This window comes from Eschscholzia californica, unplaced genomic scaffold (assembly GCF_041429995.1).
Source record: "Eschscholzia californica isolate CP2 unplaced genomic scaffold, dmEscCali1.0.p SCAF_5, whole genome shotgun sequence".
Lineage (NCBI taxonomy): Eukaryota > Viridiplantae > Streptophyta > Magnoliopsida > Ranunculales > Papaveraceae > Eschscholzia > Eschscholzia californica.
In genome coordinates, this window is record NW_028238472.1 from 46,505,922 (window position 1) to 46,532,212 (window position 26,291).

The 26,291-nt window shown below is 36.1% G+C and overlaps 3 protein-coding genes across 53 annotated transcripts; 2 read left to right on the forward strand and 1 right to left on the reverse strand.

The window, feature by feature from the left end:
- The first annotated feature begins 63 nt into the window (after positions 1–63).
- Positions 64–447, forward strand: LOC147539798 (plant/protein). Its single transcript, XM_086641895.1, has one exon. It carries the CDS (start codon positions 78–80, stop codon positions 426–428), a length of 351 nt encoding a protein of 116 aa, XP_086498021.1. The 5' UTR covers positions 64–77; the 3' UTR covers positions 429–447.
- Positions 448–5,905: 5,458 nt separating this feature from the next.
- Positions 5,906–11,451, reverse strand: LOC147539799 (F-box/kelch-repeat protein At4g19930-like). Of its 50 annotated transcripts, none has more exons than XM_086639114.1 (7): positions 9,435–11,415; positions 8,821–9,253; positions 8,515–8,727; positions 7,929–8,038; positions 6,982–7,267; positions 6,297–6,336; positions 5,906–6,244 (listed from the first exon to the last, which is right to left on the reverse strand). In XM_086639114.1, exon 1 carries the CDS (start codon positions 11,127–11,129, stop codon positions 9,585–9,587), a length of 1,545 nt encoding a protein of 514 aa, XP_086495240.1. In that variant the 5' UTR covers positions 11,130–11,415; the 3' UTR covers positions 5,906–6,244; positions 6,297–6,336; positions 6,982–7,267; positions 7,929–8,038; positions 8,515–8,727; positions 8,821–9,253; positions 9,435–9,584. The 50 variants fall into 50 exon arrangements, with proteins under 50 accessions (XP_086495240.1, XP_086495224.1, XP_086495247.1 ...); XM_086639098.1 differs by having other exon boundaries at positions 8,857–8,992; positions 9,362–11,415; XM_086639121.1 differs by having other exon boundaries at positions 8,515–8,585; positions 8,857–9,253; positions 9,435–11,391.
- Positions 11,452–20,037: 8,586 nt separating this feature from the next.
- LOC147539800 (uncharacterized) lies at positions 20,038–21,850 on the forward strand. 2 transcript variants are annotated; one of them, XM_086642669.1, is made up of 4 exons: positions 20,038–20,327; positions 20,793–20,958; positions 21,075–21,179; positions 21,324–21,850. In XM_086642669.1, exons 1-4 carry the CDS (start codon positions 20,227–20,229, stop codon positions 21,627–21,629), a joined length of 678 nt encoding a protein of 225 aa, XP_086498795.1. In that variant the 5' UTR covers positions 20,038–20,226; the 3' UTR covers positions 21,630–21,850. The 2 variants fall into 2 exon arrangements, with proteins under 2 accessions (XP_086498795.1, XP_086498796.1); XM_086642670.1 differs by having other exon boundaries at positions 20,141–20,327; positions 21,408–21,850.
- The last annotated feature ends 4,441 nt before the right edge of the window (positions 21,851–26,291 follow it).

The window sequence follows — 26,291 nt, forward strand, 5'->3', positions numbered from 1 at the left end:
ATTTGGTTCATCATCTATAACAAACCCCAACCGATCATCATCACATAATTAATAACCAGAGAGAAAGAGTGAAAGATATGGAAGGATTACAAAGATCATCAATTTCATTTAGAAGACAAGGTTCATCTGGATTAGTATGGGAAAATCGTTTTTTATCAGGAGAATTAAAGAAGAACCCAGATCATCCACAACCACAAGAAGAAGAAGTTATTGAATTTAGAGAATTAAGAACAAGTCGGAGTACGGGTTCTGCCGGAAAGATTGAACGTAATAGATCCACGGGACGAGATAAACATCGGAAAGTTTCACCGGAGATAGACCCACCTTCTCCTAAAATATCTGGATGTGGATTTTGTACTATTTTTGGTGGTAAACCTTCTAATTCTCATCCATCTAAAATTGTTAAAGAAAGGAATCCACATAAATGAAATTTCTGATTTCAATCAATTCATTACTTTATTTTCAAAATCAATAGATCATCACATCAAGTCTACATGTATATATTGGTTTTGGTTTTAGTTTTGGTTTTTTGTTTCCCTTTTGGTTTCTATTTTGGTTTTGGTTTTGAATGTAATAACTCTGTTTTCCTTTGTAAAAAAAAAAAACTATCTATAAAGTTTGTACATTTTACATTTTTTACAACCTTACATGTTGTAGAATTTTGTTTATTTCAATTAAAGGATATGGAGTCCAGACTTGATCAATAGTCCAGTCGACACTTGATTGTCCAAGCGGGTGATAATGTTAACATAAATTTCAAAATCATGAAAGTCCCCGTTTTAAAATACCCATTGTCTTATTTTTTTTTTGAGAAATCAGACTATGATTACAAAACATTGATACGTCATTAAGATGTGATAAGCATGATAATCACTAAGTTAAATCAATAATTAGAGAGGCATAAAACCCGGCAATAAAGAGCTCAAGGTCTTACAACATCTGTTTTATTTAGTGGCTAAAGTACATAGGATAAATCTTAGTGATAAACTGTTTCCATCGAGATTCGATCTCAAGTCCATGGGACTTATGAATGTCCTACCACTGCACCAAAAAGTGGTGGACTACTCCTTGTCTTATTAAGATGCAGTCACGGAGAATATTGTGTAGTTGTTTGTAGACATTTACTTTTTGGGTGATAAAAGATTGCATCTATAAATTGGGCAGAGGCAATTGCACATGGTGTGCTCTTTATTTGTTCAACTCCCTCTAACCATAAACACTATCTTATAGTTATGACCATGAGTAGGATGTTTCTTCTTTACTCTTTGGTTTACATATACATCTGTTTTTTTTTTCTTCTTGAAACTAGACATTATTATTAGCTTGTAATAGTAATAGCCATTACTATTATGATAGAAATATGCCGATGTTTTGGCACACAAAATATTATCGCACAAAAAGACATTCGAAAGGAGGACTAGCCGATTCAGTTTGACCCAATTGGTTTTCTTTTTGTTTGAGGACACTTTGGTACTTTTATGGTCCCGCCCTCTCTCTCTCTCTCTCTCGTGCTCTAGATCACTTGAGTAGTCAAACAGTCCGTCTTCGAGCTCTTTTTTGCTCTCTCTTGACAACTCCACCGCTGCAATCGCAGTTGCCACCATATAATGTGTTTTTGAAAACTAGAGATAGGAAGGTTTGAATTAGAATGTCTCCATAAATCTGCCTAACAGTTTTGTACCTGCAATCTAAAACTACTGTGAGAGTGTGGAACCAAATTAGGTCATATAATGTAATTAGATTAGGTGTCCATTTCCTTGTTATTTTATTTTTAATAACATATGACAACCATAAACTTCATCCACAAACCGTGGATGCTACGATACCACTGCCCTAGTCACGTTTGGAATTCGTACAATGTGTACCTCGAAAAGTAGCTAAGAAATCTAAAAACTATCTCAAATGGTCTATCAGCTGATCCATGTAGAAATATGGGGACCTAGTTAGGGTACAACCTCCAGTTGGGGTTTTCACAAAGACAACTACTATATTTGCCCTAAGCAAAAAAAAGAGATGTATATGAATATGAATATGAATAGAAAAATCAACTCTGATACTATGCTCCAACGTTATCCGGACCTGAGTCTGTGGTCAGGCATAGGGTCATTTCCTAAGGACAATCGCGATACAATGGTGGCGATTGATGGAGGCGGTTGCGAAGATCAGACCGTAAGCCATTCAGATCCTCTTTTTTATTTTTTGACAATGTGGTGTGTATTAACTATTAAGTGTATATATAGGCTTAGAGAAAACTGAATTTGGGAGGTGTGTCTTTATCCAAATGTGGGCTTGGTAAAAATCTTGTGTCCTATAACACTTCCTATTTCAGAGCATTTGTTCACTTCAAGGCCCATTTAATCAGCACTCTCCCTTGAATAGTATATGCACTTCTAGGTAGAGAAAGAAATGGTCTTCACATAGACCAATTGAAACTTCTACTTTTTCTTTTGTTGAAAAAGACGAGTTGTAACTTATTGTTGGACTCGTCTGGTCGAGGTCCGAGTTTTTCTAGTTCTTTAATAATGATCATTGTTAATCAAAAGAAAGAAATGGGCTACAACATGTGAAACGATTTGAGTTACTGGTCCATCCAGTACCCACAGAGAAAAGACCCGTTGATTTCAAAGTTGCAATAGAAGATGTCCTGCCTCACAATATTGGTCTCGTGGAATCTCTTACGGATGAAAAAACCCATCCTACACGAGGAAGGTGGCGCACCAAGTGGCTTAATGTGCAAAAACTATATCCTTAATGATCTAGATGACATGCTGTGAACCAAAAACGTATGGGATACTCTGATTGAGAAATACAAAGCCGCACCTAGGGTGTGAACCAAAACCGATTGCACCGATTTTGAGGCGGTCCAAACGAATTGACTAGAGTCAAAAGGGCGAGGGAGGCGCTAATATTAGTTTGGGGAGGCGTTTTTCGTACTTCCCATACCCTTCATCATTTCCCTGTTCCATAACATTTGTTTTTGAATATGCACTTGAATGTGGCCCAATGTCCACTAATTCTTCAATATTATATGCACTTCTAGGTAAAGAGAGAAATGGTCTTCACATAGAGGAATTAGAAATCTAGGACTAAGACATGAATCCTTCAAAAGTTGCTATAAATTGATTAAAGTTGAACCCTAGTACTGAATGATCAAGGAATCAGATTAATGGAAGCAACGACAAATACAAGAATCCAAATAAGAGAACCATAGCTTGAATGATTGCAATAAAAAGAAGAGTTCCTCAATATCAAGATTAGAATTTATAGTCCTAGTTTGAAGGAAAAAGACACCCCAAGTCATAAATTTTTTGAAGGAGAATTCAATTGTATGCAATAGGGGCAGAGAGAGAGAGATAGAGATGTTTAGGGACCATTTCTAATTATGTACCAAAATAATTTAGTATGTTATTGCAACTTTAGGTTTTTTTTAGCAAAATATGATTTGCATCTACCTTTACTCCAATAAGGAAAATTTTCCACTTGATTAGTAACATATATCTACTAGGGTTTCACATGTAAAACATCTATGTAAAGATATTATCTTTATATTTTTGGAGATAGTGTGATGTTGTATTAGTGTCACTACTTCAATTCAACTAGGGTTGTTGAGAGAATTTTTTCTTACCCAAAGATGGAACATGTAAAATAGTTATAATTTTATGAAATATCCTTTTTCATGATTGTATATAGCCCCTCTTGCATTTGAAGTACTTAAATGTGTCTTGTCATACACTAATGCATATACTGCGATAATTCTTTCGATATGTAATGATTATAAATCTGGTTTGAGTTGTTTAATGTCTTAGAAAAATATATATATTAATACAAAATAATGTGATTTTAACGTGGGAAATAAAACATTAGTTCCCATTATATGAATTTTAGTTATAAAACATGCGACCGACTTGTAAACAAAACTCGACTTAGAGTTTAATTTACCTCTACTGTTATTACTTCACGATTGATATTTAAGTTCAAATTTTCTCGCGAAAACTTAATTCAACACTAATACTTATATCCGAAAGATATATATATATATATATATATATATTAGTCCAATTGCACCCAAAGTAACCATAATAACTAATTAGCTAATGAAGTAGCTAATAGCTACTTATAGGAGGAGGGATGTCCCATCTCTACTTAATACCCCTCAGTAGTAAATGAATGTTCTTGCATTCTCTCTCTCTCTCTCTCTCTCTCTCTCTCTCTCTCTCTCTCTCTCTCTCTCTCTCTCTCTCTCTCTACTCTCCTTGGTCTCTCCTTGGTCTCTCCACTTGGCTTCTCTTGTGAGTCTCTCTGTACTTGGTTTCTCTAGCTAGTGAGTTACGTTTGTTGTATGTTATGGTGAAAATTGCAGAAATAGGGGTTCTTTCCAGCCCAAAACAGTAGTTCATATATGGTCATCTTCAACTAATCTGTTTTGGACTGAAGGGAGCTCCTAATTCTTCTCTTTTCCTTCTCCTATCTCATCATCTACCCAACCATATCATTTCTCCAAAAACAGATTACCCTTCAATATAATCATCACTCAATTTGGTAAGGTTGTTTTAGTTAGACTTTTTTTTATTTATTTAAGTTATGGTGATTCTAATCAATTTTTAGGGAACAGAGAAGATTTGAATGAGTGATTTTTTTTTATGTTTGAAGGTTGCCGGCCGGAAAATTGGCCGGTCGGCGACCTTCGTCAGTGAAGACGATGAGGTGGTTCAGGCCGCTGACCTTCGCCTGTGAAGACGATGAGGTGGCAGAGAGAGGTGATGAGATGGAGGAGAGAGAGGTGATGACTAGTTAACGGACTTATAACGGTAACTTAAAACGAGGGTCGTCTGGATATTTTTGATAAAGTAGGGGGTTAGGCAGGAACCTGGTCATAAAATTGGGGGCTATTTGGAGAATAACCCATATTTTTTTCCCGCTATAGAATTTTGTAGTGTGGTTTATTTTTAAATATCATATGTGTAACATTTCCTCATCCTGAGAGAACCGTTATCACGATCTTCTTTTACTATTTATATTTTCTTAATGTTTTTTGTCGTACTGACTATTATAGCGACCGTCTTTTAGCTAAATAATTGTTCTATTGTGAAAAGGTAAACGTTTATAATGTCATTTTTCCATTTTGCTAACTTTCTCATCATGTTTCAATGAAAAATAATATAACAGCCGGTATCGTTTCTGTTATAACAATAACAACCATCGACTATTATACTACTACTTTTCACACTCGCTGAGATTTTCCGCCCATTACTTCTTGTTGTTGGACTCTCTTTTGATACAGCAAATGAGTTGAATCAAGGCCCAAAAACTATTCCATTTTGCCCATGATTTTGTATGCAGGCTATCGATATATCTCCGAATCCAGGGCGTTCAGAGCGGATGTACATTGTTTATTCTAGAAAAGTATCAACCGCTTAAACCATCCATATCTGGAAGACTGGAACTAAAGATTGTTTCTCTCTCCTGTGTGTAAAAGAACTTATACATCATGGTTTTGGTAGTTCACAATTGTTGTAAATCTTGAAATTGTGTAATGAGTAACTGCAATATAACCATGAACACTATAATTGTGTAGGATCACCACATGTACTATTACGTGGTATCACTTCGTGGCATAGCAGGCTTCGCGAGTGAATCTCTATATCATATAATAACGTCTTTTTTTTGGTTGATATACTTTCCTTGTTTACTCGATCTGTTTCTAGCCAAGAGACGAGCCTTGTGGCGAGGTGTCGAATAGTATATGCTCATGACAACCCTCTTGATGAAATGTATGTATACTAGGTAAAGTCCGTGCCGAAGAATTCGAATATGAATGATATATTAAAAAATATTAAAAAAAAAACTTATTCGACACATAGTATTTTTGTTTTTTTATCGTAAATTCGAATTTGAAGATATATCAGAAGAGAAAACACATTTTATATTGTTGAAGTTCAAAAAAGTAGAAAAAATTGTACAATAAACTAACTCTTATGAAAATAAAAATGTCAAAAAAGAATAAATAAAGAGGGTACCAACAAATTCTCGAGATTCTTAAGTCTACAAATACTCTTATGAAAACAAAACCTAAAATCATTTAAAGAACCCAACATCTGGACAACGATAATAGCGAGAATTTAATAGCATTTGCAGATGCATTGTAATCCATGTAGCTTGTAGTTACGGGAACCTATGTAAGATCTTGTTGTTTCTTAAATGTGACCCAACAATGTTTGGCTGCAACATTTTTTGTGGTTCAATACTCGCCCTCCTCCATTCTTCTTTTGTTGTTGACCTAATTCTCCCACAGAGACATCCACAAGGACTGCGACTCGGACAACGTCTTTGAATCACCTGTTGCAATGCAATACATAAATGGTAAAAACCTCTGCATGTAGAAGAAGAAACAACGCAACATCTTTTAAATAACTAAACAAAATTTAAAATCAGACGAAGTCATTGACTGCTAACCTAGCCGTGGATCCTCTTCAACAAAAAAAAAAAAAAAAAAAAAAAAAACCTAGCCGTGGATCCCAAAAAATGCAACTAACTTCAAATTGGTGTTTTGTAATCCACCCACAATATAGAAGGGCGGAAAAATTTGGTCAAACTAAATGAAAGTAAGGTGATGAACCTTGTGGTATTTAAGTTTAAATTAATGCACACTATTATTGCAAGGGAAGCAACACTTGCAGTAATTTAGTTGGGGTAAGACTGCAAATTAGGAGGGTTTACAAAATCAATTATTTCGTTCACGATTGGTAGGCATAATCAATTAGAAAACAAATTTCAAAAAGAGTGTACGAAAATTTAAGAACCCAAGAAACAAAAATCGTTGAATGAAGGAGTCGTCGCATCTTGCAGGGCATTTGAGTACAGTAAACAAAATGATGTTGGGAAAATGCTTCAGTTATCTAATAAGTAAAGGACTTACTGAGTGGTAGTTGGTGTTAAAATGATTGACATCCAAAATGAGAAGTTTAGAAAGATTTTTTTTACCTTAGAGAAGTGACAAATTCATATTTGCACGAAATTAGGAGATGCCGTCAATTCCCATGAGGCCTGAAAATTAGTAAATATACTGCAGAGTTTAACTTTTTGCTTGCGTCTGACTTGCTTGGTCGATATTCGTCTCTGCTTCAACGCCCAAAGTTACTGAAGTATTTGCATTTTATGATCCTCTCTTTTGCATTCCTAACATTTTGGATGAAGCGCCACTGAATGCTAAAGAAATTTTGATGTTCTTGGCTACTTCCGGTTGTTACTCACTTGGTTCACGTTCTTTCTGGTACAATGTTCAACACCAAATAAGAGATACGTTCCCCTGAATAAAGAACGAGGGTAACTGTATATGCTAATTCATAATGAAGAGTTGACTTTAATGAACTCATATGCAATAAGCACCAAGTCAGATTATGAGTTATTCAATAATTAATTCAAAAATACAATTTGTGTAGAAAGAAAGAGTTATTTATTTTTAATGAGCAAAAAAAGAAAGGAACTTGGTTGAAGAAAAATACACTTTATGCATCTCCATTTTCAAATGTATTGAAAATAAACTTCTATAACCACATACCTATATGTGTAAGAAATGATGATATGTACTGTTTATGTTTGAATAGATAACTACGTAGCACTTTGGAAGGATTTGGTAACACGAGTGAGTAATGATGTACACAACTTTGTCGAAATAAGTCACTTCTATAAGATGTCAGAGAGGGCAAAAGTGAAGAAATCAAAGTGCACAAAGATTCAAGTTCACAACAATAAATTAGTTTATGTTACAAAATAAGAATTTCTTCTATCCATATTTAGTAGAGAATGTACGAGTGTGAAATTAAAGTTATTACGAAACCAAAGAATTTAACGCCGATTTCAAAACCTTTCTCGCACATAGTAGGTATATTTCAAAACACCTGAGAGTATATCAACGCGAAACAACTTACAACTTAGTGAAATGGCATCCTTGATTAGGCAAGACATTATTACGCAAGCTGTCTTTCTTCTCATTTTATACTCCAACAACAAAAATTATGGATCAACCATGAGTCAAATTCTGCGTCAAAAACAGAAACAAAGATCTAGCAAAGGTTGGTAATTTTTCTAAAGCATTTGTAGAAACACAATCATCTCATTTAACATCTATATAAGATTATATCGAGCAACATCAATAATTTAGGACGAAAATGTAATTGTATATAGATTTTTTTATAGCTTTTTGTTATATTGAAAAGTAAGCCCAAAAACATAACAAGGGGAAGTTGGAAAGGATCTGGGGAATTGTTTTAAAATAAAATGTAATGGTGCATTGAACATGTAGTCATTCGTTTGAAAATGGGAAAGGAGTGATGCTGAATAGTAGATGAATTTGTTGTTCTTGACATTACTACCCATGTTTATGAATATTAATAAGCGGGTCGCACAAAATTGGATCATGAGTTCATAATACTGAGGTAAGTGTTAAGTTTCAGTAATATTTTCATTCACTCATGTAACTACATGTCTACATTAACTAATATATAACTTTCATACCTTCAAGCGATATCTTCTGATTGGATGTTCAACCCGAATTTTGCAGATTCTATGGACTCAAATGATCAAGACTGGAAGAACAATGAGGAAAGGTGAGTAAAGTAATCCCATAAGAAGAAGTTTTGGGATAGTCAATGCAGATATTATACGCCCATGAATGTCTGGCCGAAATCCTGGTCCACTTTCGTGTTCTTGATTATAAAAAATTATAATCTACAAAATTGAGAATCATTAAATGTATTGTTACTAAAGTGAGATGAGAAATTAAAGATTGAAATTTAAATTGTGCAATTATGAAACGATTACCTACAAATGACGAAAACGACATATGCAAGGGCTTACTATTTTGAATGGAAGTAAGAAAGGAGTCACGACATCATAAACCAGACCAATAAAGAAGTAGAGCCGATTTTGAGATTCTCCTACATTAACCAATACTTCTTGGATCCATTGCCTCTTCTCTCAAACGAAGAAAAAACTGTCAAATGGTAAAGAATCAAAGGTGCAATCTCTAAATCTCCCCAACAACTAAACCCATCCATCAACCATTATATAAGTAAGGAAGAGAAGTCGTTATTATTGGGATACATACTATGACAATAGGTGTTTGAAAACATATGGACCCAAACAACATATCTTTCCCACCATAAAATGAGTAAAGGGTTGAATAAAATTTGAGTTGTTAAGCAAAATTAATGAAAGAATTGGAAAAGGCAATTGTCTGCAGATAAGACTTAATCTGGATCACTAAAAAAATGATCAAAGTTATTCATAGATAACATGTAATAAATAACATTGTTGAATCACAAAGCATCAAAATGGGTTAACACGATCGAGAGAAACTTACCCAAAACGGACCTTACTTCAATCACATATTCGCAAAACCCATGGAAAACAAAAATACAGTGGATTAACTTCACGTGGGAGGAGAAGGGTTTTGGGTACCACGAACCATTGATTCGACTGATCACAATAAATCTGACACTTGCCACCTTAAAGGAAAAGGATAAAACAAGCCACCTTACTGTTCACAGGGACCGAATGAAGTTTGATCCATCCACTATAATGCGCTAGGAGAGAGCTTTGTCATTGTTAACAGGCAGAAGGCTCTCAGAGAAAGAAGTAACAAAACATTCGGTGCATAAATGTGGAAACGACAAAGGGTTTCCACGTACTTCAAACTCCCTCCAACTACCCTTCCTCCAATTGTAAGAATAAAAAGACACACATTTCTTCTTCCTCACTTCTTTATCACAATCCCGTCCCTCAGATGATGTTAAGATTATCTCGTCATCTGATCCTACAAACTTACAAAACTTAACACCACAATTGTCCCCCAAATTAAAAGGCAATGTGATAATACTCACCTCACTCCATCTTCCAACATTATTACTTGGATAACTACCACCGCTACCAATAGACATTGTATTGAGCTCATCTTCCCACTCGTAATCATCATCTTCGTAAATATACATCTTAAACAGACAATTGGTAATTCTAACTAACATAGCTAATCGTCCACTCACTTCTAATAAATTAACATGCTCTGCAACCTCGGTAAAATATGATGGAGAGCAGAGGGGGTTGTATCCATATCCGATATCATCCCTAGGTTGATTAAGGATTAAATCAGAGACTATGATTGTTCTAAACTTCTCCCTTCCTACGTCAAATGCCAATATGCATACAGGGCCATCTTCACCATCCCAGAAACCACGATGAAGGAGGAAACTGCTCCAATAAATAACACCGTTCACATGAACGGATTCCACATCTACGCCATAAGGGAGATCTGGGACCTCTTCGATCCTCCTCCATCTATTATTGCCATCAATACCTTGACGCCCTACTGTGAATACCTCAAAAATCAGATATCTGCTATGACGATCTGCAGGATTAACTTTCCACAAACAGACCAATTTGTGTTCATTAGTGGAAGGAGCAAAACCAAATTGGTAGTTCGGGTTTGCATTGGGATAGTTCTCCATCCTATAGCGACGGTTTCCATTACAATCTTTTTCTTCGCATAACAATGATGATTCAAACCATTGTGACAACTCTCCAGTACTGATATTGCATATACGAACAACATACTTGCTATGTGACTCAATGAGACATATTAAACCGTTCACAGGGTTCGAAACGTAATCGTAAGAGGTCGATATCACCTCCCTTACTGTGTCAACCACAACAATATTTGTAGCAGTGGTGTCTCCTCCTTTGTTGTTGTCTTGTTGAAACAGTATTAGGTCAGCTGTAATGTATGACTCTTTATCATGCCCATTATCCCAAGAGAACATTTCATTACTTTGATCACACTTGTCCTGATTTATCTTTGGCCGCCTTGGTGGGGGCGGCGGCCTAGGTACAGGGTTGATGATAAATAGACGACGAAGATGCGAACGATTAAGAAGGTGTAAATCAATGAAATTTTGATCTTTTTTTATCAAGGAGCCCCATCTCTTACAGACAGTCTTAAAACGAACAAGGGTTTTCACAGGGAGTCTGGTTAATATCTCAAATATGAACCAATTGTCATTAATAGGAGGAGGCCTACAACTAGTATCACTTGGAACACAATCAATCAGAGCAATAGAATTAAAATTGAAATCCATCAAACAACATTCATCAGATTCATGGAATATGGAGTTGAAATTTCACATATATGTATGTAAGACTTACCCTAGTTCCCCTTAGAAGATTAATAGATAAGGCGAGAGACTATAAACCATCCAAACAATTTCAAGAGATCAAGACAGAGAGAGGCGTCTGGTTTGTACTACTTTACTACTAGTATCTAAAGGGAAGAGTTGAAGATGGAGGGAGGGTTTCTTTCATGCCCTAACCCCAACGGTTCCGATTCAATTACACCCAAAGAAAAACACATCCAACAACTCACTCAATTTTTATCTTTGGCTCCATTCCTTTTGGCCCCCTAGTTTCTCGCTAGCTCCCTCTTTGATCCTTATGAATTAGGGGTGGCAATGAGTACCCGTTTACGCCGAACCGAGCCAGATTTGTTGAAGCCCGTTCCAGTCCTCATTTTCAAAGTTAATTAGGTATACTTGGCTGTAGGGGTGGCAATGGGTACCTCGATTACCTAGAACCGAATCAGAACCAGAATTGTATTATGTGCCTATACTTGTGAAAGTTGCAGTTGGGTACTACTTGGGTTATTGGAACACTTTTGTTTCTTAGACGCCTTTAACAAAAACACGGGGCGCTTTTAAAAAATCCTCTTGAAATATACCGACTCTCCATCCTGCATTCGTCTGATCATAAAGTTATCGATTATCCATTTGTCTCATCGTGCCACTGTAACAATGTGAATAACTATAATTAAGTGATAAAAAGAAACATCTTTGTAAAATTCAACCCTCGAATTGAGTATGATGGACACGTTTAAACTTTAAGTAAATTTGACTAGCATATACGAAAATTAGTCTCTCTATTGATCATTGTTATTGAAATTTTCATCGCAAAAACTCATTGTCTCTTTTATTTCTTCCGATAGTATAATTCTTTTCCGTCATTTAATACGGTAGAATTTGAATTGCTTAATTTTATAACCTTTTATTCACAAAACCAACCCATATTTATATTTACTAGGGTGCACATATATTATCTGAACCGACCAAACCAAACCGATCCAAACTCATTTCGTGCGGTTCGGTAACCGATCCAAGAGCTGGCCGGATTAGCTCGGATGCTACATAATCAAAACCGAGTAGATTGGTTCGGCCTATGGATTTCCTTGGCGGATAACCGGCCAAACCGAACCAACCCATTGTTTTATATCTTTTAAATATTATATGTATATAAATAGTTAAATATCATTGAGTCCATGGGTATATAGTCCAAAATAATGTTCAAAAAGGATTTAGGATCCAATCTTTCCAAAAAATGGATTTTTAGTCCTTTTACCATATAGACATAAAAACCCTCACTTTCTAAAACATAGTCCCGTCAGTGTCCCACCTTCATATTTCACGGGTATTTAATTTGGGGACAGAAAGAATCTGGAAAGGCAAGATTTGGACGTGATTTGGGGGTTTTTATAAGAAGTAACGGATCAAGGATATTTTCCAAAACAGATTTTTCAAAACAAATTTGGAAAATGGATATTTTCCAAAACAGATCTTCTCTCTCATCCTTTCAGATTTAGAAACCAAATCTATATATCACTTTCTCTCACTTAACTTTCAGATTTGGAAAGAGTATATTTTCTGAGATCAATTAGCGTGATTTGGAGGTTAATATTCAAAACATATATATCAACTTTCTCTCACTTAACTTTCGTTTTTACTCATACATAAACACACATCGAATACAAATTATGAAACAAGTTCGTAAATTATGTGTTATTTATGACGAGGAAACCATCATTTGTCATGTATACAACGTAATTTATCATATGTATGTGTGTCATGTCCATTATGTACCATTGAATACTTAGATTATTTTCTGACATAAATTACTTGTTTTTTACGCGTACATGTCCATTATGTACCATAAATTATGGTAACATGTTAGGAAATGTAAATCTGAAATCATGTTTTTTGTTATAAAGTATGTGATTTATCATAAATTATGTATACGATATAGTAAAGAACACAACCTTTGTACAACTGAAATGAAATTTTATTGAACAATAATCTGTGTTTTATTGTAAATGAAAATAACATAGTAGACTAGGTAACTTAAAAACAAACTCCGTTGGAATGTTGCCCGAGCTATCGATCCTTACTGTCTTTGGTCTTCCAGGTCTACGACGAATCAAACATGGTAGTGTTTTTGACTCTTCATTAAATGTACGTGGTTCATCAAAGTTAGGGGCAGGACTTATATGTTCCTTGTAAGTCTTCACATAAGACTCCGTTATCCAAACAGGATCATAGAAACAATCTTCTTCATCGTAATTTATACTTCTATAGTTTATATGATGATTCTGTAGGAAATTCCATCAGTGCTGGTTTACTACAAGAAAAAAAACATGTACATTAGTTCGAAAAACTTATAATTTATCATAAATGACAATAAACAATGAATAAATTATCCATAATGTTTGATAAACTTCAACATGTATTGGAGATAAATAGTATTTTAGTTTGAATCACATTGACACTGTAATATAACACAAATATGTGTAATTTGCTATAAATTACATGTACTGTTTCAGATATTACGCAATTATACGTACTTTATGAATAATTAAACATTCTTTTTAAATAAGGCTGCTAAAGTATGTATAACTGTTAACATATTACATATATTTTACATTCTGTTATACAGTTGCAGTACGACCGAAATTGGCGTAATGTTCTTTAAAGTATGAAAATTTTAATACGAATTACTTATAATGTACATTCTGTTAAGAGAAACCGTACGGAATAATATCTTGATCAAAAATTGTACGGATGCAAAGTTCTGATGTGAAGAAATGTCAGAAAATCAAAAACCTAATATCAGAAAATCAAAAATCTAAATTACAAATCTGAAATCTTCTGTATGAAAAAGAGAATGAAAGATGTTTCGGTTTTAGAAAGAGATCAAAATCTGGTTTGTAAACAAAATAATTAAAACGATTTATTATCAATAGGAAAACTAAATCTAATGAAATATGATATGATGATTCAATAATAAAGTGATTACAACCATTTATAAATAAAATCATATAAATGTTAGAAGATGTTAAGCGAAAACATAAATTTGAAAGATGGTTTCTTACCTTATAATAAGATGAAACTGTAGATCTTGAAAATAAACTTGATATGAAGAGATATAAATGGAAATGGAGTTCTGAGCTTGTGTATTGGATTAGAAGACGAATGTTTGAAAAACAATCTAATGAAGATGAAACAAGATTTCTGAGTTTAATGGAGATTTTGTTATGTGAATCGGATTTAGAGAGAGAGAGAATAAAGACGTTTCGGTTACTGAAAATAATGAATTACGTTTCTTTGTTTAGAAACGTGATTGAAGAGAGAATGTGGGAGATAAAAATGGAAGAAGATCTTTATGGATTTTGAAGATAAATCAGTTATAATATATATTTCTTTGTTTAGAAACGTGATTGGAGATAAAATGTGGGAGATAAAAATGGAAGAAGATCTTTATGGATTTTGAAGATAAATCAGTTATAATATATGAGGAAGGTTAGATTAGGAATTATGATTTATTTGGTATTCTAGGAATTTATGTTTTCTCTCTAGATGAGACCAAATGGACTAGATATCCATTTATATTCTTATTTTGGTTTTGAAACCCTTTATAGGATTATAGAGGACTATATCTCCTATTAGGATCAATAGTAGAACTCTACAATCCAAACTTTACCAATCCATAGACCTTATATTAACAACGGAGAGAACCCGAAACAAGATATTATGATGCCAGAACAACCCTAGTATAGTGTCAAAAGTTCTGGCTATGCGTCTGTCTAGAGTTGTGGGTAGTTTGATATCACCATTTGAAGAGGCGTTCGTGAGTCGGAGCCGATTTTGGCTCAACCCGACTCGTCAAACTTAGAAACGGAATGCACCATTGTGTTCGTCTCATCGAGCTCTTCAATTTAGAGCCAAGAATCACTCAAATCCGATTCCGGATGAATGAGAAATTCAAGGTTAAAGTTTAAACGAAGATCGGTTGAAATAGGGACTAAATCGTCAAAGAGGACAAGTCAGATTAGGGACCGTTCAAGCGAAGCGCGCACGTCCTAATCTGGACGGATGGCGTTCAATGTGCAGGATTTTGCAAGATCCGATGGTCGCGCAAATGACTGGGCGGGATAGCTTCGGGCCGAGCGCAGAAGCGTTGGATCCTCGCGGATCCAACGGTCCGCGCTAATCCCGTGTCGGGCAAGGCTCGGGATCCCACCAGATCATCATCTAACGGCTGAGTTTCTTCTCTGTTGGGCATCTCTCGGGCACGCGCGAACCGCATCTGACGGCCAGCGTTCCGTCCGCGTTTTCTAGCTTGATCTGATGGCCCAAGATGAACCGACTCTAAATATTCAGTTAAAGTCCCTAGTTCCGAACAGCTATGTCTTTTAAACCCAAAAGGCAAATGCACCTATTCAATTCCTATATAAACCCACCAAACCCACTTCATTTTTGATCAATTCAATTCATTCTCTTCTTCTCTTCCCTTCTAACAATTAGAAGTTCTGGTTTGTCTAGAATATCTAATTAGGAAGTATTTCTAGAGGTTCTGGTTAGACTAGAATATCTAGAAAAAGGAAGAAAGAAGTTTCGAGTGAAATTTGAATTTCCGAAGCATCTAGAAGATCATCCGCATTAGTCCAAGAGCTCATAATACTTACAAAGGTTCGTCCGCTTTCAGAATAAAGAAGTACCATCTTAAAACTCTGAAAGGAAAGTCGTTGTATCCCGAAGGCATACACCCTAACGTTTGGTACTGTTACGGGGGTGTAAAATGTCTTAAGGAAAGAGAATTAATTCTTGCCTCGACTACATTAACACCTATCTCGGTTAGTCCGAAAGAAAGAATATTGATAAATTATTATTCTTTAATAGTTTATCTCTCTATAAGTTAGAGAAAGGAAACTCTGTCTAAATCAAGCCAAGACAGATAGAAATCGACTTCTCGATTGATAACCAGAGAAACAACAGTTAGTAGTGAAGGCTGGCCTAGAAAAGGTTTATGATAGAATAAGTTGGGATTTCATTTATAAGGCTACGGAGCGTATGGGTTTTGGATATAAATGGCGGAGTTGGGTTTATTTCTCTATCCTGATTAATGGTAGAATGTCTGAGGTTTTCCAGAGCTCTAGAGGAATCAGACAAGGAGACCATCTTTCCCCTTTGTTGTTCCTCCTGGTAGCTGAAGTACTAAGCCAGTGTCTCCAAGAGGCTGGGAGGAGGGGTTGGATCAAGGGCTTTAGAGCTGCTACCGGTGGGAACATGATTAATCACCTCCATATAGCGGAGAGAGAAAAAGAGATGGAGGAGAGAGAGTAACGGAAAGTTAAAGTTAACAGAAAAATGGGGCCATGTGGGCATTTTTCATAAAGTGGGGGGCCAGGCGAGAAGCTGGTCACAAAGTAAGGGGCCATTAGGGAAATAATCCGACCAGAAATGAGAATTTGATTCATGACATATTCCTAATTAGGTGTTTGGTTCGTATAGGAATAGGAATGCAAATATTTGTACAAGTTCACTTTTACCCTTACTTAAACTACATAAAATACACACCAACTTTGTTATACATTAAAATCAACAGTATTTATTCAAATTCGTAAATATGAAATAATAACACAATAACCAAAGGGTTAGAATTTAAAGATAATAAATAAATGTCTTAATAAAAATTCATCTAAAATTAAATTTTGTTCGTAAACCTAAATAGAAATTTATCTAAAATTAAATTTTGTTCATAAACATAAATCGTACTTGTTAATACCAAATCCCACAATTTCTTTTTTGGTAATTCAATATTTTGTTAAGGATATATTTGTCAATGTATATTAATATATGTGATTCCGGTGGAAAGGGAGTCACAAACCCACCTCCCCCGTGGGTTTGCTATTACCCCTTTTTGATGGAATCACATTCCCGGGCCCACATCATTCCCACGAGCCAAACAATGATCCGGAATGTGATTCCCGGGTATCACATTCCATTCCCAAGTCATTCTCGCGCGCCAAACATGGCCTGAAAGTTTTCTTACTCTAATTTATGTCTTTTTTCTGTTGCAAGAATTTATGACAGTAGTGCTATTACTGTGCTATTAAGAAAACGGAACGATACGTCTGTTTAGACGTCATGTGTGAGATGTATGTGATGTCGGTACTCTTCTTTTTTTTTTAAATGTTCAGCGTGCCTCGAACCCTTGACATCTAAGGTGGAAGACTATACTTCTTATCACTCCAACTAAGGGTTTTTGGCAGGTACTCATCTTATCGACGCCTTAGATATTTTTTATCTATAAATATAGCTATTGGTTTTCACTTTTCAGTCGTGAGACACTAATCGAAGCTATTTGAATTAATCGAAAGATGCATCCAACTTTGATGTTTGAACGTCAGCACACGTCCTACGACTAAAAGCAGAGAATAATATATAGCTATATGTTTTTCTTCGTTAAGATAGCTACCGGCTCTACATGAACCAAATCACAAAGATGTCTCCGATTTTGTTTTGTGTTCGTCAGTGGTCATCCTGCTCAAGGAAAACATGGAGCAATGTGCAAACATTAAGGGAATGGAAGTGTATATAAAACAGTGTAAACAGTGTAGGTCACCATCTCTTTTAATTTCCTTCTGTTTTATTCTAAAGTTATTTTGCAAATAAATCCGTTAGGCGGGAGAGTAGCGCTACAAGCAGGGGCGGAGGCATGTGAAGACCAACCCAGGCTACAACCTAGGTTCGGTCTTGTACTTTCTGGACCAAATGAATGACAATTTGTTGAAGTAGCCCTGTTGGTTGAGGCTTAGTCTTGCAACCATTAGATCCAGGGTTCAAATCCCACTGTAGGGATAATTTGCGCTCAAGCTAACGAAAACAACCCTGGTAGCGAAAGCAACGACCCGGGGGTCTAAGGAAAAGTCCTAGTAAAATCCCAATAACACACTGACAACCAGACTCCCAACCCAACGTTCTCCTCTTCCCTGCATTACATTACCCCTGAAGACCCATACCATTGTATGCATTGTAGAACTTCAACCTATATATATGTTCCTTATAAACTAAGTTAGATTATTTGTACACTTGGAATCTAAGATTGAGTATAGATTAAGCCTTGAATTTCTTACTTTACCCAAGCCGAGATGATGCCCTTTCATAGACTGTTTTGCTCGATTGTTGATAGACGGTGTTGAGGAGGTGATTGAAATCCATCGTGTTGGATTGAAACTACTATTTCATAGTTTAAAGATTTGGGATTTCCTTTTGAGGTTATCCTGTATCTTTGATATTTAGGAGTTCCTCTGCTTTAGGATCCTCGATAGATATCGATCTGAGTTGGTTGATCATGTAGAAGATATTTCCTCTTTCAAGACTCTTGGACTCCTTTGATATTTAGGAGTTTTTTTGTTATATGGAGCCTCATACATAATGGACTTATTGTACTTGGTAATATATGGCAAAGAGTAACAACAATAGAGTAGACTTGTTTAATATATCATACTGATGTATAAACATCTATTCATCTATTTACTAATTGATTAACCGGAGTAATAACACTAACATCGGAAGGTGGACTCATCTTCTCATTAACCCGAGTTTTCAACCCACAACAGACGCTACGTATTGAGCTCCAAGCTATTATGCTAGGGTTAGATCTGGGAGACTCCCTAGGGTTAAGGGATCATATATTAGAAAGTGGTTCATTATCCCTTGTTGGATTCTTACTGTACGGTTGTATCTTAAAAACACAAGGACAGATCCTGACCTCCAACGTTGAAATCTAGTTTTGCCACTGCGAAAGTAATAAGGCCCCACACATGTTGGCCACGTCCGCTTGAGTCCGTACAAAACGGTCTAATGGTGCTGCACCCCTCGAAGTTCAAATTTCTTACAATGTAGCCCATGCATTAACTTTATTATTTGATTTTAAGGACTATTTGTGGATTTTTATCATTTTATGGATTTACTTAAAAATCTGGAGCAGTATGTTGGGCATGAGCCCAAGTTGTCAACGAGAGGCCCATCAAGTAAAGTTGATGAGCTTGGAAATAGAATCCGACGGCCACGGGTTGAATGAGTTTTTTTTTTTTTTTTTTTTTTTTTTGAAGCCACGGGAATGGATTTCCATTCATAAGTGATAAAAATCACATTGTTTACATGGATGTAATTGTTATTTCTCAAACCCACGGGTTGAATGAGTTACCCATATATAAAAAGCAATACGACCTCTTCTCAAACCCTAAGGCCATGTTTGGCACGCGGGAATCGCGTGGGAATGGAATGTGATTCCTGGGAATCACATTCCCGACTATAGTTTGCCTCGCGGGAATGCAAGGGGAATCCTATTCCTGGAAGAATGGGATTCCCCCGAAATGGGGTAATAGCAAACCCAGGGAGGGGGTGGGTTTGTGATTCCCATTCCCGGGAATGATTTCATTTAATATTTTTGGACAAAATAATCCTTGATAAAATATTAGAATTCTCATAACATTTTTACTAAAAAAATTTAAAAATCTAGGGTTTCAACTACCACCATACCAATACACTCTCTCTCTCCCACCCCCTCTCTCGCTCAAACGTAACTCTCTCTCCATATCTCTAGTTTTTTTCTTCTCTCTTGCTCTTTGTTCGTTAAAAATCAATTTCATAACGTTTAAAAAAATTAGTCGAGACCTTATTTATTTTAAATAAATCTTTAAATACAACTTAAATTAGTGTATTACGTTATTATTTCATATCTATAAATTTGAATAGACAATACTATTTAAAATATATATAACAAAGTTGACCTATAATTTATGTAGTTTGAGTAAAATGATATAACAGGATTTTCGTAAAATTTACATTCCTATTCCTTCACAAACCAAACAACAAGTTAGGAATCTATTGGGAATGAAATTCCTATTCCTGGTTGAACCAAACATTAAACCAAAATAATTTGATTCTCGAAAATCGCATTCCATTCCCGCGCGCCAAACATGGCCTAAAAGAAAGCCTTAGAGAATATAAAGCCCTGGTATTGTAGCCAGGGATCGTCAACAAACCTTAGAAAGAGAGAGAGAAAACGATGGAGGTGGGAAACGCTTCTGAGCCTAAAAGGCAAAAACGAGAAGAAAACAAGGATGATGAAGAATCACTACCGATTACTGAAAGAATCAAGTATGTTAGGTATGTATTTATGGAACTCTTCTTCTTATGATGATGATGATTAATTAGGGTTTCAATTTGATAAATATTAATATTTGAATTCTATTCGTTCTATGCATCTGATGATGTCTTGTAATTAAAGAATTTTCAACTAGGTTACGATTCATGATTATTATTTTTTTCTCCCCCAATTCGTTTTTTTTTGTAAATCCATCCATCCTCCTAATAAGAGTTGCCTATAGGCTTCTGCTTGCTGCTGCTAGGAAATACTACCCTATAATTATTCTTATTGTTTGGTCATAAGATGACCAACCAAGGAATGGATGCTCTAGTTTATTTATGATGTTTAATCCACATATCACTTGGGAGGTCTGAGTATATATATTTATATATATCTTAATAGATCAACTACATAGGGTTTTCTAAACCCTATGATCGATATACTTCATTCTTATTGTTTGAATGTTGTTGTTGTTGTTGTTTCAGGGAAGATATTTCTAATTGTCTCAGTGAGTGGAAAAAGTTGGATTTTCAAGGTAAGATGGAATCAGCAGGTAACATATTTAACAAGGTGCAAGATCGTCTGCACAGTTTGGTCCGCAATGGTGAAATTGAGAACAAGGATTTGTTTTACGAAAATGAGAAATTAAAGGTATTAGTACTAAGTTACTAGTATTAATCAATTTTTCTTAAGGAATTGTCTATGCAGTTAGTTACCTCATAATCATTTACTTACCTCTTTCTTCTTCTTCTTCTTTCCTTAAAAAGGAATTGATTGAAGAGTTGCGAGACGAACATTCGAATTTCGTTGACTTTCATGCTAATAAACACATGGGGGATGAGTTTAGTGATTGTCTCGTTAAATTATGTAAGGTAAGATTATTATTATTAGTAAACAACTCAACTCTCTCTCTCTCTCTCCTACACACGCGCGCGCGCACACACACACACACTATATTAATATTATCTTTACTATATTATTTGTTTAATTTTTTTTGATTTATTATTGTCTAACAGATTGACAGAAAAACTAAAAAGATGGAGGATGACGGCAGATCAAGTACTCATTACATATATATGCTGTTTGATATGATACCACAGAAAGAGTTAGATGGTGATTACCCTGAGGAAGACGACTATGATGTTATCCGGGATGAAATGGACCACATGGTAGAGTTGATTGACAAGGGTGAAGAAGCTGCCAGTCACACAAGTGACTTGGTCTATTGGCTTCGTTATATAACTGATACTATAGATAAGATGAAATGTCAATGCGAAGACAAAGACAACGTGACTGAGAGACAAGAACCTCTGTTTGAATAACGAAAAAAAAGAGATAGAAGGACCTCTCTCCTCATTGCTTAAAATGTGATCGGAGGAATAACTAAATTTCAATGTTGCTCCGAGAACTAACTAAATTTCTATGTTGCTACTACTATAGAACTTTTATTTAAAGCTTTGGTGTTAAAGTGTTTTTTAGTGTTGAACTTATTGGAAGTGATGGTTAGTTACAATGTTGGTACTACTATAGAACATTCACTGAATTGTCGTTTGGCCTTTTATGGATGTGGACACGATGCCAATATAATTCTGACTCTTCAGTGCGGAATGATCCCGAAGGGGGCGGGCATCATTTACAACGCACTGTTCGTGCGGTTTCATCCCCTTTCTTCCATCTGAGTCCCTCCTAATTCCATCTGTGTTCTCTATCTTAATTCATGTCATATTTGAAACTCTTATCTCATTGCCGAAGAGTCCCACTGGCAATGCAATGTAGTCGGACCCTCGTGTCGAATCAGCAACTGAAAAACAATTACAAACGAAGAACATTAGCAAAGGACCTTGATGGTTATATTCAGTGTCATTTTATTATGAGAAAACGAGATGTGCTTTTGTGATCGTACCTCGCAGTAAATACTATATTGATGGTTTGAGATTGATTGATTGATAAAAACCAATCAAGTCGATATTTATACAGAAAATCTAAAACATAAATCAATAGCAGGTCAACATTATGAATACTTCCACCTGTTGTATGTTAAACCCAATCCCGTAAGATAGAACTCAGAAACGACTCATGATGATTACTTTCGATAGTTTGCAATCACATTTTCTCACCTTTCTTTCCACTTCCGAAAGTTCGTGCAACAACAAAGGTGAGCTTGTTTCGAGGAGGACTGGCTCTGCTGCCAACTGCTGCAATTTCAGTTTCCAATATAAAGTAAGCCTTTCGGCAAAAAAGTAATTACATAGAATAATATAGAAGACTCAGGTTGTAATTCTTACTGTCCAGTCGTAACACGACGCGCCCAAGTTTATACAAGTTATACACGTAAACTTTCGTTATACACACTAAAGAGACTGGTGATTGACTAGAGTAGGTCGGGTATCTTGTGCGAGTATCCAAGACGACAAAAACATACTATGGATGATATGCGACTCGAGACTGTAGTAAGATGTACTCTATCTAGCGTCTAACAAAAATGTAGTCGACTTAGTCCAATGCAGTATAAGTTCTGTATTCGAGTATGGTTTATATAAGAACTTACCACAGTTGGTGTAACGAAAACGCAGTTCAGTGAATTGAAGTGTTGTCTTAGCTGTGAACCTAGAAGCAAGTCAGATGTGGGAACAGTTGAAGCAGTTCATCACGGCTTCGTCTCTGGAACAAATGCCAAAGAATATTAGGAACTTCGCTCGTGGAGGTCATTATACACACAGACACTTATTTATATATGTTGGGACATAGTAACGTACCTTTATTCCAATACATCCGTTCACGTCAAGTGTTGTAAGCGCGGTCGAGCAGAAGCTTGACAGGACCTCTAGGCAAACAAATACCATGAATGTTAAAACAAAAATTGATACTATATGAAAAGAAAGTTGTCTTTTGATTTACTAACTATTTGAAGAAGAAGATGTGATGGGGTTTCCTCTTAGATAGATAGATAGATGTGGTGGTGGCCGAAGGTGTGTTGTTTGGAGGTTTGGAGGAAGATGTGAAAAAAGAAAATTTGAGGATCGCATCGGTGAGAGTATGTCGGCATAGTTTAGCAGCCTGAAGAGGAGAAGTGGTGGCGGAGGTTTGGGTAAAACAAAAGTTATTTAACCAACAACCCTTGGCTAGAGTGGTAAGAGGGTTAGTCTTTCACTTAGAGGTCAAGGGTTCGAGGCACGCTAACAACTGAGAGAAAGAAAAACAATTGTGCCCAAATTTTTGTCCTCCCCGACAAAAAAACTATGTCTCCGAAGCCAGATCCTCCCGGTAATGTATCAAGCAATTTAACAGAGTTTTGTTAAAGTTTTCGAAAACCACCAGAGTAGGGGTGGCAACGGGTACCCATTTACCCGAAACCTAACTGGAACCGGAACTGTTTATGCCGGTTCTGGATCTTTACTTTGATATCCGATAAGAATTTAATACCCGACGGGTATTACCCGATTGGAACTGATAAGATTTCAATACTTATTGGGTATATCCGACGGGTACCCGATGGGTACCCGATACCCGACTTTAATACGTAATTAGTTGACTTTTTCACAAATTTTAAGGTCCTAATTACTTATTACATGATAAATATTTTCTTATCTTTTCGTTGAGTTTCTCACTTAACATAACATTCTTAATTGGTAATCAAATTATATTCAATAACAAATTTTATTGCAACTTATAATATACAATAATGGGATTTGTTATAAAATTTTAATAACTCATTCGTGTATCCTTTATTAAATAGGTTTTACAAAAAATATTTAAGTTTTTGAATGAAGTATAGCCTTCCTAATTAGTGTTAAAAGTGATTAAATAAGAAGTCATAAAAAGAACCGATAAATATCCGATACCCGACGGATACCCGCAATTTTTATAAGTTCCGGTTCTGGATCCTTAAATTATGGAACCGGAACCGCTAGGATCCGGAACTGTAATTTTTAATAGGTTCCGGTTCTGGGTAGTGAGATACCCGAACCGAAACCGACCCGTTGACACCTCTACACCAGAGAGACCTTTGTTGCCGTTAGTGCGGAAAAGCTCGAAAGAAGTTTCAAAAGTGCCCTCCCATTGTCGCTGAAAGTGCCCCGACGTTTTTTTGACTTGGTAAATTTGCTTTGACTATCTTTGGTTAAAGTCAAATCTTGTTTCGGCTCAAGGTCCACCAATTCAACCCAAATGTAGCGGAGTTGATCTAGGCTAACTTGAGTCTGAATTTGTAACAAAAATTGGTCTTAGCCTACTTGTTAGAGTTGTATTCAGTAGAGGCCGTAGAGTTCAATTCCAAAATTGATTAGAACCTACCGAATTTTTTACTTGAAAAGGGTATGATCCTACGTTTAGCTCATAATCCATTATTCTGCAAACCATTCATCGAGACCATTCAAATTATTAAAGTTTGTTGACTAACTGATTCCAACCAAAACTCCAAATAAAACTAGCCCACGACCCCTTCGCATGAAATTTATTTAAATGTAACACTATATTTTCAAGAATGGGGTTAGAATTAAAGGTGTTAAAACTTAACTGGTCAATACTAGCCCACGACCCCTTCGCAAAATAACAAAAAGTCATGCCCTTTTTGCAAAACCCGATACTTATGTACGACCCTTCCGTATGAATTTTCAACTGATTTCAACCAAAAATCCAAACAAAAACTACCGACATTATCCAATTTAGATTTGTCTACTGACCAATCTAGAGAAGGCTTACAACTCAATTTTAAAGATTCTAGAATCAAACTTATGGAGAAAAATAAGGTTCATAGTTTTCTTTTATTTTTGAGCACTAACGAATCGAAAAAGAAGAAAAGGAGAAAGTGTTCAGCCCCTTTGATTTGAACCGATTTTGTAACTAAATCATCTGTAACTCAAAGTAAAAAGTGGGAGTTTGTGTTTTGAGAGGAGTGTGTTCCCATAGGGGGCTCGTTTGGGCTTTTAATTTTTTCAGAAATGGATCAAAATGTTGGAATCGGAGCCAATTTTGGCTCGACCCAACTCGTCAAACTCAGAAACTAAATGCACCATTGCATTTGTCTCGTCGAGCTCTACAATTTAGAGCCAAGAATCACTCAAATCCGATTCCGGATGAATGAGAAATTCAAGGTTAAAGTTTGAACGAAGATCGGTTGAAATAGGTACTAAATCGTCAAAGAGGACAAGTTAAAATAGGAACCGTTCAAGCAACGCACGCACGTCCGCATCTGGACGGCTGGCGTTCTGTCCGCGGGAATTCGCGAAGATCTAACGGCCACGCTTCATGAGAAGCGGGACCGTGTCGGGATAGCGCTAGGCGCGTTGGATCAGCGAGATCCAACGGCCTGCGCTTACCCCGCGTCGGGCAGGAAGCGGGATCTCCTTAGATCCCCATCCAACGGCCATCCTCTTCATCTGTTGGGTACAATTTCGGTACAGATCTCACGCATCTAACGGCCAGCGTTCCGTCCGCGTTTTATAGCTTGATCTAATGGCCCAAGATGAACCGACTCTTAATATTCAGTTAAAGTCCCTAGTTCCGAACAGCTATGTCTTTTGAACCCAAAAGGCAAATGCACCTATTCAATTCCTATATAAACCCACCAAACCCACTTCATTTATCATCAATTCAATTTATTCTCTTCTTCTCTTCCCTTCTAACAATTAGAAGTTCTGGTTAGCCTAGAATATCTAATTAAGGAAGTATTTCTAGAAGTTCTGGTTAGACTAGAATATCTGGAAAAAGGAAGAAAGAAGTTTCGAGTGAAATTTGAATTTCCGAAGCATCTAGAAGATCATCCGCATTAGTCCAAGAGCTCATAATACTGACAAAGGTTCGTCCGCTTTCAGAATAAAGAAGTACCATCTTAAAACTCTGAAAGGAAAGTCGTTGTATCCCGAAGGCATACACCCTAACGTTTGGTACTGTTACGGGGGTGTAAAATGTCTTAAGGAAAGAGAATTTATTCTTGCCTCGACTACATTAACACCTATCTCGGTTAGCCCGAAAGAAGGAATATT